The following is a 13,907-nucleotide window of genomic DNA, read 5'->3' on the forward strand; positions in this document are numbered from 1 at the left end:
TTTGCAGTTCTAAATCAAATGCATATTTTCAGTCTAGATTGTATTAATCTATTTTCCTTTTATAACAAAACAATCTCTTGGTAATTCCCATTAAAACATTGTAAAATGAAAGATTCCAATTTATCTTACTTTGAAAATCCTAAAAGTGTATTATTAGATTGTTAAAAATTGTTAAAATATATTTTTAGCATGTCAAACTTTGATTTTCATGGCAAGATGCTAATATGTTTTCTGTTTAATAAATTATATCTTCCAGTTGGTAATCAGGCATTAGTTTTGGGGGCCAGCACTATAGCTCAGTGGGTTAAGTTGCCACCTGTGAAGACAGCATCTCTTATGAGTGTTGGTTTGAGTCTCAGCTGCTCCACTTAATGATCCAGCTCCCTGCTAATGAGGAAGATGGCCCAAGTACTTGGGTTCTCAATACCTATGTGGGAGACCCAGATAAAGTTCCAGGCTCCTAGTTTTGGCCTGGCCCAGCCCTGGTTGTTGCAGCCATTTGGGGAGTAAACCAGTGGTTGGAAGACCTCTTTCTCTGTCTCTCCCTCTCTCTGCCTCTCAAATAAATAAATAAATCTTAAAAATAAAAACAATTGATACTGTCCAAGAATAAAAGTGCAGAACCAAAGAGTTCAGAAACATAGGCTATTAGATTTATTTAGAAAATAAAGTTAATAAAATAAAATTTCCTAAATAAATTTAGAAAATAAATTTATTTATAATATCAGACTTTAATATATTAAGGAGCAAAGAAGTAAAGATATATCTTCATATATAGAATGCAGTAAAGAATCATAAGGTATTTTCAATTAATTGCTGTTAGGATTTTATTTTTTGATGATCGCACTAGATTCTGTAATACACATTTATAATTAACTCAAGCCCACTTCCAAATAACATTATACTGTATCACAGGTAGTACAAACACCTTACATCAACAAAATAGTCCTAATTCCTCTCTCACATGTGGGTATGACTGTAGGTGCAGACCTGTACATAATCAAATACAACATTCTATTTTGAACAAACTGTTATCTGTGAGATCAATTAAGAGAAAAATGCCTTTATTTTACTTTCACTCATTCTCTGATGCTCTTCATTTCTTTCAGTAGACAGATCATTTTCCTTCTTCTTGAGGAATTTCTTGCAAGGGAAGTTTTCTGGCAACAAACTCCCTGAGTTGTTGTCTGAGAAAGTATTTCTCCTTCAGTTTTGAAGGATAATATCACAGTGTGCAGAATTCTACATTATTTTTTTTTCTCTTAACACTGTTTTGTTTTTGAGAGTCAGAGAGACTGAGAGATTGTGTGTGAGCATGTAAGAGGGAGAGATTGCACTCCCATCTGTTGGTTCACTTCCCAAAGGCCAGCAACAGCTAGGGCTGGGCCAGGTCAAAGTAGGAAGTTGGAAACTCAATCTAGGTCTCCAGCGTGGGTATCAGGACCCCAGCCACCCGGTCTAGCGCTGCCTCCTCTTAGATAGCAGGGAGATGGTTCAGGAGTAGAGCAGCTGGGACTTGAACTGGCACTCCTATATGGGATGCCGGTGTCATAAGTGGCAGCTTAACCCACTGTGCCAGAACGCTGACCCTAGATGTAATTCTTACATTTGCTTCTCTATATATTTTTTCACCTCTGGCCTCCTTCAAGACTTTATTTTGGGCCAGCACTGTGGCATAATAGGCTAAGCCTCTGCCTGTGGTACCGGTATCCCATATGGGTGCCAGTTCATGTCCTGGCTTGCTCCTCTTTAGATCTAGCTCTCTGCTATAGCCTGGGAAAGTAGAAGATGGGGCAGGAGCTTGGGCCTCTGCACCTGTGTGGGAGACAGGAAGAAACTCCTGGCTCCTGGTTTCAGCCTGGCCCAGCTCCTGGGCCACTGCAGCAATTTGAGGGAGTGAACAAGTGGATGGAAGATCCTTCTCTCTGACTCTCCCTCTCTCTCTGTAACTCTACCTGCCAAATAAATATCATCTTTTAAAAAATATTTTATTTTTCTCAAATTGTAATAGGATATGCTAAGGTTTATTTTTTTTTATATTTATCCTGCTTGCTGCTCTGAGGTTCCTGTATTTGTAGTTTGTTTTCTAAGATTATTTAGGAGGAGGCTGGTGCAGTGGTATAGCAGGTAAAGCTGCTGCCTGTGGATCAGCCCAGCTCCAGCGGTTGTGGCCATTTGGGGAGTGAACCAGTGGATGGAAGATCTCTCTCTCTCTGCCTCTGCCTCTCTGTAACTCCACCTTTCAAATAAATAAATCTTAGAAAAAAATTAGGGGACAATTTGGTCATTATTGCTTCAAATACTGCTTCTGTTCCATTTTTTTCCCTTTGGTTTCTGCTATTCCCATTACATATATGTTATACCTTCAATAGTTTTCGCCCCCCAGGTTGTGTATATTCTGGATTTTTTTTAGTCTTTTGTCTCTCTGCTTTTCAGTTTTGGAAATTTTGATGGTTATATCCTCAGAAACTCTTTCCTCAGCCATGCCATCTACTAAGTAGTCTGTCAAAGGCATTCTTCCTGTTTTTGATCATCAGCATTGTTTGCTTCCTTAAAATTTCTATGTATTGACTTACATCTGTTCCTGCATATTGTCTACATTTTCCAATACAGCCTTTAGCATATTACCCATACTTTTAAGAACTCCTAGTCTGATACTTGTGATTCCAACATTCATGCCCTATTTAACTCTGGCTTGGATACTTGTTCAGTTTTTGTTTTTGTTTTTAAGATTTTATTCATTTGTTTGAGTTAGAGTTAAAGGAGAGGGAGAGACAGAGAGAAAGGCCTTCCTTCCGCTGGTTCACTCTCCAAATGGTTACAATAGCCAGAGCTGGGCAGATCTGAAGCAAGGATCCAGGAGCTTCTTCGAGGTAAGTCTCCCATATGGGTGCAGGGGCCCAAGCACCTGTGTCATCTTCTACTGCTTTCCCTGGCCATAGCAGAGAGCTGGATCAGAAGAGGAGCAGCCAGGACTAGAACTGGTGCCCATATGCAATGCCATTGCTGCAGGCGGAGGCTTGTTCTACTGAGCCACAGCGACGGCCCCAAGTTGTTGAGTTTCTTCAAATTGTGTTTTGCTTTTCAGTATGTCATGTAATGTTTTGTTGTTGAAAGGCATACATGATATATAGAGGAAAAGGAGTTGTGTTAAAATAGGCCTTTTAATTATGAGAGAGGGAGGGAAAATGAATATGCAATTTCATCTGCAGATTCACTCCCCAAATGCCCACAACTGGGGCCGGCAATTCAATCCAGGTCTCCCATGTGGGTGGCAAGAGCCCAATCACGTTAGCCATCACTGCTGCTTCCCAGGGTTTGCATTAACAGGAAGTTGGAGTCAGGAGTTGAAGGCAGGAAAGACACCCAGGCTTTCTGATGAGGAATGTGAACATCTCAACTGCTAGCCCAAACACCCGCCACTAAGTAGGCTGTTAGTAATACAGTGGTAAGATGTGGGGAGAGAAGATAGTGTTCTATGGCCATAAAATTCACAGTCTTTTTGTCAGCCTGTGTCCTGGGATTAAGAGTTTCATTACTGCTTCCTAATCCTCCCACTGGGACAGGGTGACTGGAAGCTGGAGTTGAGTATCTCCCTTTCCCCAGGTAGGTTAGGTTCTGATAAAACCTCAGCAGGTTAGGCTTGGGTAAATATAATAAAAAAAAATTTTTTTAAGTTTTTCCTGACCACAGCCCTAGTTAAGAAAAACAGTGCTCAGCATATTTTAAAATGGTTACTTTTCTCCTCCCTCTGCAGAAAGAGGAGATTTTTTTTAAAAGATTTATTTATTTATTTGAAAGGCAAAGTTCCAGAGAGGCAGAGAGAGGGAGGCCTTCCATCCACTGGTTCACTCCCCAAATGACTGCAATAGCCAGAGCTATGCCGATCCGAAGCCAGGAGCCCAGAACTTCCTTCTGGGTGGCCCATGTGGGTACAGGCACCCAAGCACTTGGGCCATCCTCCACTGCTTTCCCAGGCCATAGCAGAGAGCTGGATAGGAAGTGGAGCAGCCAGGACTCTTAAATAGTACCCATATGGGAGGCTGGCACTGCAGTGGCGGCCTCACCTCCCACAGCACCAGGCCCCAGGAGATTTTCTCAGATACTTACTGTGAGGCCCCACTAGAGTTCTTGTACGTAAAACTCACACAAGTGGGCTGGGGAAGACTATGACTGAGTCCTGCGGGAGTTTAACTCTCACACTTGTCTATGCTAGCCTCTAGCAATTCATCAGTTACAGTTTGCATTTTGTTCCCCTGGCTCTGGCTCTGAGGAGGGTCTATGTGTTGCTGCTCAGCTAAGTTGTGATCATCTGTGTCCTACTGTTGGGGCACTGGTTTGCCCTGCAATCTCACTTCTCTGGCAGAAGTGAAGAGACATTGGTTTTTAAGTTTGTTTAGTTTTTAATACGATGTTAGCACAGAGTGGTGACCTTTAAGCTCCTTACTTGCTGCCGTATCTTGCAGGATTTTAGCCTTAAGTTTTGTCTTATGAATAGGGAGGGCACAGAAAGTTTAAGACAATCATTCCTTTATTTTTCATCTGCTGAAGGTTTGAGAATCCATGTTCTAGGAAAAATACAGGCAGCTAGCACTATGAGATAATTGTTTTAATTTACAAATTAAAAAGAAAGAGCACACAATGAGTGCCTCTTGTTTTGATATTCTAGAGGGCAGAAAAGTGTTTTTTTTAATGCTTCCCAAATCATGACCCGAAGATCAAGTTACTTTAAAATTAAGGAATCAAAATTTGGCATTTGTAGCTCCCTACTTTTTTGTTTTTTTTTTAAGATTTATTTATTTAGTCATTTGAAAGAGTTGCAGAGAGAGAGGGAGAGAGGTCTTCCATCCGATGGTTCACTCCCCAATGGGCCACAACGGCCGGAGCTGTGCCGATCCGAAGCCAGGAGCCAGGAGCTTCTTCGGGTCTCCCCACAGGGGTGGCAGGGACTCAAGCCCTTGGGCCCTCTTCTACTGCTCTCCCAGGCCATAGCAGAGAACTAGATTGGAAGTGGAGCAGCCAGGACTAGAACCGGCGCCCATACGGGATGCTGGCGCTTCAGGCCAGGGCATTAACCAACCCACTGCGCCACAGCGCCGGACCCAAAGCTCCCTGCTTTTTATCTGAAGGAATAGTTTGAAGATTGCTCTAAGGAATCCTAAGATGCATAAATGTGCTGCCAAAGTAATAATTTCTAATTCTCACCTCAAAAGCTAGATTACTCCAAAGTATTTGTTATATCTTTTTAGTATGTTTGAAGAGTTTCATAATGAAAATAAAGAAATAGAACTATGTGGAGTTAAAAGATTTAGTATCTGATGTTTTAAAATAGGCGATGCAAGGCCAGTGTTGCGGCATAGTAGGCTGGGTCTCCACCTGTGGCCCCACTATCCCATATGGGCACTGGTTCAAGTCCTGGCTGCTCCTCTTCCAGACCAGCTCTCTGCTTATGGCTTGGGACAGCAGTGAAAGATGGCCCAAGCACTCACATGGGAGACCTGGAGGCAGCTCCTGACTCCAGATCGGCCTACCTCCAGCCATTAAGGCCAATGGGGGAGTGAACCAGGGGATGAAGGGTATTTCTCTCTGCCTCTCAAATAAGTAATCTTTAAAAATAAATAAAATGGGTGATGCCAAAGGGGGTCCTTTGGGTTAGTGCTTCATACTCATTGGACATTTAGAGCTTAGCTTGTGGTTACAAGCTTAGAGAACAAAATGTTGGTTCTTGCATTTACTTAAGAAAGTCAGTCAACTTTCCTTTAGATGAATGGATGAGATTTAACTACAATGAAGAAAAATACTTCAGTATTAGATTTTGTTCTGTGAACAAATGAACATTAAACTATTTTTCTATAGAAATATAAAACTGATGGGGTTTATTCTCACTGCATTGTAATCGGGCTTAAAATTCATCAACTAATGTGGTTCACTTAAAGTGTTGCTCAGGGTTTCCCGTTTAAAAAGGCATAGTTATATACATATGTACAGCAAATGCTATAAAAAATTTTCATTTCTTGAGTGATGTGAACAAAGGTTGCCTTTTGTAAAAAAGCATTGAGATAAAAGTGGGCCCACAACTTGACTTTTGCACCTGTATGCAAAACTCAGGAGAAATATGGTTGGGCCTTCTGCTGAGTTCAATTCCTGTCTACCCAGAATGGCAAATGTTTGGATTTTTAATTCATGCTTGAATTCACTTCCATCAAAGCCAACAATCTCTTGGGGTAGCAAGGAGTTTTTATATTTTTAAAATTGTTATCTAGAGTTTCTTTTCTCAACTGAGAAAAGTTTACACTTGCATATGAATGTATCCTAAAAATATATTGTTCTCATTGGAAAACAAATGTTTCATTCATAGGAATAAAAACTATAGAGGTATCATGAGGCTTTTAAAAATTCACAGGCTACAAACTAGTCGTTTCATGTACATGAACTAATGTGATAATTTAAATTGTAAATATGGAAAAATTTCTTTGTACATCTACAATATTTTGTAGACTTTAAAGTCATGCTTTGAAGAATATATATTGATCAGAAAATGCTCATGGAGTACATTAGGGAAAAAAAGATTATTTAACCATAAAGCTTGGTACCAATTTTGTAAAATAAAAAAACAGATATGGAAAATGTAATAAAATACACAAAAATAATGAGTTACATTATTTCTGTTACCAAATTTTCCATAGTTTTTAGGTTTTTTTATGATCATGCATTTTCATTTGTCAGGTAAATTTCCTTATATTTACTGTTATGATGGCAATACTGCCCCTTTCAGGATTGCTAACACAAGCCACAACCAAACTCAATGAAATTAGTCCCAATGTACTTTTTTTTTTTTTTTTGACAGTCAGAGTGGATAGTTAGAGAGAGAGACAGAGAGAAAGGTCTTCCTTTGCTGTTGGTTCACCCTCCAATGGCCGCCATGGCCGGCGCACTGTGGCCTGCGCACTGCGCTGATCCAAAGGCAGGAGCCAGGTGCTTCTCCTGGTCTCCCATGGGGTGCAGGGCCCAAGCACTTGGGCCATCCTCCACTGCACTCCTGGGCCACAGCAGAGAGCTGGACTGGAAGAGGGGCAACCAGGACAGAATCCAGCGCCCCGACCAGGACGAGAACCCGGTGTGCCGGCGCCGCTAGGTGGAGGATTAGCCTATTGAGCCACGGCGCTGGCCCCCCAATGTACTTTCTACTCCATATTCTTTACCTTCAGAGTTTATCACAAGTTAGCAGAAAATACACTGTTCCCCGCTCCTTTCACAAAAATTTATGTCAACCCTTAAATGGATGCTGCGGCTCCTGGGAATTATTTCAACACAAACTGTTTTTTTTTTTTTTTAAAGAGCCGGTAATTTTTCCTTTCAGAGTAAATTCTTGTTTTTAAGACTCTCTCTGAGTGGCATGTGGCACAGTGGATAAAGTCAATGCCTACGAGGCCGACACCCCATTTGGGTGCCAGTTTACTCTTGATTGTTCCACTTCCGATCCAGCTGCCTGATAATGACCTGGGAAAAGCAGCGGGAGATGGTCCAAGTGCTTGGGCTCCTGAATACATGTGAGAGACCTAGATGAAGCCTTTGGCCCCCAGCTTTGGACAGCTGCGGCCATTTGGGGATTGAACTAGCAGACGGAAGATCTCTCTCTCTTTCCCCCTCTCTCTTGTAGTTGTTACTTGCAATTAAATATATCTTAAAAAACTCTCTGAAATACACCCACACATTTTACCCCTTATAATTTTCTTTGGCCTATGTGAAAATATAGATGTGCTTCTAAGTATCAAGCATTGCTTTGTTATATAAGGTTCTTATATCATTTACATGCCATTATACGTGATGGCGGCAAAAGCTTAGCCAGCAGATTGTTATGGCTCTCTTGATCATAAAGAAATGACTCCTAGTTTCAATGAAGTTGACTAGTCCATACAGAAAAGAAAATTAGGTGATCTACATTTTGATATTATAAATAAAGTATGTAACATTCAAAAAAGACTCTTGAGGTCTTGGGTCATGACTTCTACAAATTTATAATAGGCTCCACATAGTTGGGCCTGTATATATAATAGAAATCTATAAAGTACTTAAGGAATGAACCAAATTTCAATAAGGCAATTCTGTTTTTCTGAGGTCTAGAAGCATAGTTTAGAATGTTGGTGTTTTAGAAGCCCTTGAAGAGGGTTGTAGGAATGGCTATGCCCTCTTGCCATCCTGTAATTATTTCTCTCCTTTTCTGTGTATATCTACACTGTGCATTGATAGAATTAGGCATTATTATGCAAGTGGAGACCACCAAATAGTATTCTTTTAGCCAGTAACTAACTATAGTTGCCATAGTCAGGTTGTGCTTCTTGGCTCCTAACTTAGCAGTTTTTACCCAACAAACTGAAGAATACCCCAAATGAATAGTCTACCTTAGAAAAATTTTCAATTCAAGGATTTTAGAGCTTCATTCTATCAGACATCTTAAAATTTACAAAATTCATTGACAAGAAATTTGTATAGTAAAATATTTGAGAAAAGTACAATAGGAGCTAAAAATAGCTATGGGGGAGGTCTTAACAGAGTAGGACCTTAAAAAATCAATTACCTTAAATTTTAGCTGAATATTCTCAACTTACCTTTATTAAGTGCTTAGGATGAGAGGTATATGTGGAACACTAATTAGAAATAAACTATGATACCTTGATTAAGATTCCACTCTCTTATTTCCTGCTGTCAGAACGTTCTCAATCAAGAAAACAATTGAAGCATGCCTTGTACATGGAATTTATTCACTCAACTCAGTGACCAGGTCAAGGCAATATCCTTTAATAGCCAACTAATTCCTAAGTACAGAATAAATATTTGTTAAAAAGTGTTAAAATAGAGACTATGGAAATGTAGTAAGTTTTAGCTCCAACTGACAGCAAGGAGATGGAAGTGGTAACATACTGTGAATATAAAAGCAGTCGTCAAAAGGTCATGGAAAACACGATTATGAAAAAACTATGCATGAATTTCAAAATTTATCTTATCTCTCAATTCCATTTTCCACAAACTTTGAAGTGCCTTTATATGTAGTTACTTTGACCGACGACTAATCATCACACATATGACATACACATGAGGTGGTAAGTGGTTTAAGGAAAACATAATTGGTGATTAAAAATAAGGCAAAGATTTTTCAGCCTGTTCTAAGTCTTTAATTACTCACAGCTGATAAGTAGTAACATAGGTATTCTTTGTAGATTTGCCTGATCAGAATTTCTTTCCTATAGCTCAGAAGACTCAGAGTTTTAGTGCCAAGTAGAAAATTCTGGATCTTATTAGATTTATCTTTTATACTAAAAATTCAATGTTTGGTATAGTTACCAAAATCATTTTAACCTCAAGTTAATTGTCCTGTCTAAACACACCTACTTAACTATAAATATACTTTTCAATTTTTATTTTATGTATTTAAGGCAGAGAGGAGCATGGGTACACACGCACACATATGCAGACACAAACATACACAAGCAGATCTTCCATCTGCTGGTTTACTCCCCAAATACCAGAAACAGCTGCAGCTGGACCAAGGCAGTAGCCAGGAACTCAATCATGTAGGCTGGCAGAGATTCAACTACATAAGCCATCACCACTGCCTCCCACGGTACAGATGAGCAGGAAGCGGGAATTGGGATCGGAGTCAGGACTGGAACTCAGCCACTGTGATATAGTATTTGGGTGTCCCAGGTGTCATCTTAACTGCTGTGCTACATGCCCATCCCTTTCATATACTCTTCAGCAAATACAAATGTGAGGAAGTAGTATTCTTGAGAAAACTCATGCCAAAAAGTGTCAACTTTTAAGCTTTGTTTTTAATCAAGTTACAAGTATTACTTAGGAAGGTATGCCTAAATATACTGTATTACAAATTTTCATTGAAATAACTTCAGCTCAGAGACATAAGATACCAAAATTTTTTTAAATATTACACACATTTTTTATCAAATGAAATTTTAAAATACAACTTTTAGTTTCATTTAGTTTTCCAATGAAATATTTAACATGCACTTAGAAGGTAAACTCTGAAACAAGAGTATATTTGAATTCTACAAATTTTAATCATTTTTTAAGTTGAAAATTTTTTTATTTTTTAAAATTTTTTGACAGGCAGAGTTAGACAGTGAGAGAGACACAGAGAGAGAGAGAGAGAGAAAGGTCTTCCTTTTTCCTTTGGTTCACCCCCCAAGTGGCCGCTGCGGCTGCCGGCACGTTGTGGCCGGCACATTGTGCCGATGTGAAGCCAGGAGCCAGGTGCTTCTTCCTGGTCTCCCATGCGGGTGCAGGGCCCAAGGACCTGGGCCATCCTCCACCCCTTCCCTGGCCACAGCAGAGAGCTGGACTGGAAGAGGAGCAACCGGGACAGAATCCGGCGCCCCGACTGGGACTAGAACCCGGTGTGCCGGCGCCGCAGGCGGAGGATTAGCCTAGTGAGCCACAGCGCCAGACTTAAGTTAAAATTTTTAAGCATTTAACAATTTGACTATGGTTTATCAGTGTCAAATTAATAATTCTAATTTTATATCCAAGAAGTATATACTTTTGTCTGTCTACTTTCTAATAACTGGTAAATTAGTACAGTGTGTTTATATTGATTATGCTTGATTGTGATCTCATGGGTTATTTAGAAAATTGTAATGTTCAAGGGCTGGTACTATGGCGTAGTGGGTAAAGCTGCTGCCTGTAGTGCCAGCATCCCATATGAGTGTCAGTTCGTGCTCTGGCTGCTCCAGTTCTGATCCAGCTCTCTGCTATGGCGTGGGAAAGCAGCACAAGATGGCCCAAGTTCTTGGGCTCCTGAACCCACGTGGGAGACCCAGAAGAAGCCTCTGGCTTCCAGCTTCAAACTGGCTCAGCTCCAGCCATTGCCATCATTTGCGGAGTGAACCAGCGGATGGAAGACCTCTCTCTGCGCCTCTACCTCTCTGTAACTCTGCCTTTCAAATAAATAAATCTTAAAAAGAAAGAAAATGGTAATGTTCTAATTGGAAAATGTCAATGTCAACAATGGCATTTTGTGAATGCAGATGATACTTTCGGCTATCAACCAAATGGCAAACTAACTATAAGAGAGGAAGTAAAGGACACCAGATCATCATTAAACAATATTTATTGAATTCTTTCTATGTTAAACTACCCATGTGGAACCCAATGATCAGATACAGTATTAGCAACAGGGACAATGTTTATATAAAAGATGGCAGGCATGGACTAACTGTCCCACTCCCCTTCTAGGCCCCTAAAGTGTGTGGATAATTTAACCAGTTTGTTGTCATCTTTATGAATTCCTTACATTTCACTTCTATTAAATATGGACATTTTGTTTGGAGTTGGGGTGAAAGGTGTGGGTCAGATGACAGAAACCCGAAATAACTACAAACTCACACTCTTCCTCTCCCTTACCCCCAAGTGTTTATTTACAATTAATTGTGAAGAAAGAAATTAGTAAACATGAATCAGTTTATTAAAGTGAATTAAGATAAAATGATCTTACATTTCTATGGCTTGGCTGCTGTCTGCAGAAGGTTACAAGCAGTGATGACTGAGAGACTGATGAAACTGCTGAGCTTTTCCCTCCCAAGCAGAGTGCTCTTTGATGTATGACTACTATTTGTGGTCTGTTACTATTTCTGACCCTGACTCTTAGGTTCATTACCTTTACTCAGAAAGAGTCACCCAAGAGTTTAAATTACACTTCTGCTAGACATTTTAAAGAAGATACTAATTGCATATTCACAGTTTACTTCAGGCCACTGCTCCTTTTGATATAATCAAGGATATAACACAACTCAAAAATTGTATGTCATAATGGTCTTAATTGTTATCCACTGTACTCATGTCACATCTACATAAGAACAACTTCAAGAGCTCAACTTGTCTACGGATATATTTAGTCCCCACTCTCAAAGGCTTTTAAAAGAGGAAAATCATAACACTGAATTTCGGTTTTGAATTCATATTTATATCGTTAAACCAAGGTAACATTTTTCTTTAAAAACAAACAAAAAATCTGTGCCGTAAACTGCAGAATAAACATTTATTCCTCATTATGCTTAGTTAAATAAGCCAGTCTCAAAAAGATAAACACGTTTTCCCTGACTTGTAGTAACTGATATTCAGGGTACAAAAAATGTAATGTATATAAGTGAAATTGACATTTTGAGATCTGCTATTGCTTATAGCACTGGTCTATACGCTTGAGGAACAGTGGTTTTTCTACTTACTACTTGTTTGTTTAGTGGCGGGGTAAGCTTGTGACTATATAGTAAATTGAGAGTATGTCATTGTAAAAATTAAAAGAAAAATGAAGAGAGTGGACGGGAGTGCGGGTAGGGTAGGAAGTATGAAGCTCTTAAAACGGTATATTTGAAACACATGAAATTTGTTCCCTTTATATAAATAAAAAATAAATTAAAAAAAAAAAGGTCCCCAAATTGCACAGAGAATTCTAAGGGCTCAAAATAAATTGGAATACCCAAGTCAAAATTCAAACTGGCAAAACTCTTAGGCAAAAAAGTATTCCAAAGAGTCCTGTCTTGGGGGATCCAACTGGATTATTCTATTACCTTTATATAATGGCCAAAAGAGAAATACTTTTTTAATAAAGAAAAAAAACAACAGGAAACTAGATCGCTGAAACCGGTGTCTGTTCGCCGTCTTACTAGGGCATCGCAAGACTTCACTGGGATCTGTTCATGGGGCAGTGGCACTTGTCTCCCTGGGGTGCTACAGGCACCCCGTCTCTGTTTCCCGGCCTTGTGCTGTCGCGTTGCAAACAAGGCTAGCTTTGTCAACCAAGCAAGCCCAGTAAGTTAACAGCGCACGGGGCAACCCCCAGCCCAACTCTCCGACTCTGCGGTGCTGTCATGGACACACCCCTCTTCACATTAAAAAGGGGTCTGAAACACGTTTTCCATTCCACGGGACTGTCAGCCGATACGATATCCCCCGGCCCGATTTGGGATTAAATCGGCAGTGGACAGGGCCCTCCCGGGCAGCTCCAGCCACCTGTGGCAGCGCCCGGCGGCTGCGACGGCGGCCTCGGAACGCGGGAAGCCAGCGGCGCTCCAGAGTCAGCCGAGGGCTGCCGGCACCGCGGGTGTGTGTATGAGCTCGGACCTCCGCCCTCCTCGCCCCCAAATCCTCCTCCCCCTCTAACTGCCTCCCCAGTCACCCGAAGTCCCTGTCGCCCTCTACAACTCGCTCTATTCCTTCAAAATACCGCCCCCTCAGGATCCCTGAACTCCCGTGCGGCCGCAGACTCCTGACCCCCGACACTCACGAGAAGAAAGGATCATCCTCGAAGCCGCTGCTCAGCATCCTGAACATTCTGGCTGTCTCGGCTGCGGCGGGCGCGGACTGGTTGGAAAACGGTGTAACTCGCCGCGGCCGCGGCCGGAGCCTGCCTCCTAGGAACCGTCGACGCTCCTCTCCCGGCCACGAAGGCGGTGCCCGCTGGGAAAGGCGGGGCGTGGACACCGAGCTGCTTTCCTATTGGACGGCGGTCCCCGACGTCACTAAAGCGAGGCGGGGGAAACAATGCGCCGCTGTCATGGCAACCGCAATCAACACAGTGGAGGTGAGTTTGGCTTTGGGTTCGCAAGGCAACTTTTCATCAAGCCTACAGAGGGACGGGCTAGCTTGTCTGGGCTGCAGGAAGCAAAACATAAGACCACCCTCTTTGTGACCTTGGGCAGATGGCCTTCGGCCCTGACCCCCAAGTCTACAAAAATGCAGAAGGGTCACCTAGAGGACAGCCAAAGTCCCCTTGGCCTGCCATATTCTGTGATACGCAGGAACTAGTTCTGTATCTGAAACATTCCCCAGTAGTTGTTCAAAAGCTGTGCACGAATAATGACCAAGATGTGCAAAAACTTTTTGAGAACAGTTCA

General features: G+C 41.3%; 1 protein-coding gene across 9 annotated transcripts in view; it reads right to left on the bottom strand.

Annotated features, from left to right (window-relative positions):
* The window catches only part of MLF1 (myeloid leukemia factor 1), a 55,082-nt gene extending 41,551 nt beyond the window's left edge, over positions 1-13,531 (bottom strand). For 4 of the 9 annotated variants that reach the window (XR_011388085.1, XM_008266397.4, XM_008266396.4 and 1 more), the window contains exon 1: positions 13,298-13,476. Coding sequence is in view for 5 of the 9 variants with exons in the window: in XM_008266397.4 (XP_008264619.1) it covers positions 13,298-13,344 (47 nt within the window). In the remaining 4 variants the exon portion in view is untranslated. Of the gene's footprint in view, positions 1-13,297 lie in introns of all 9 variants that reach the window. The other 5 variants (XR_007924586.2, XM_008266393.4, XR_011388083.1 and 2 more) reach the window with 3 other exon arrangements.
* Positions 13,532-13,907: the final 376 nt, after the last annotated feature.

The sequence above is a fragment of the Oryctolagus cuniculus genome, chromosome 4 (assembly GCF_964237555.1).
Source record: "Oryctolagus cuniculus chromosome 4, mOryCun1.1, whole genome shotgun sequence".
NCBI classification, from domain to species: domain Eukaryota; kingdom Metazoa; phylum Chordata; class Mammalia; order Lagomorpha; family Leporidae; genus Oryctolagus; species Oryctolagus cuniculus.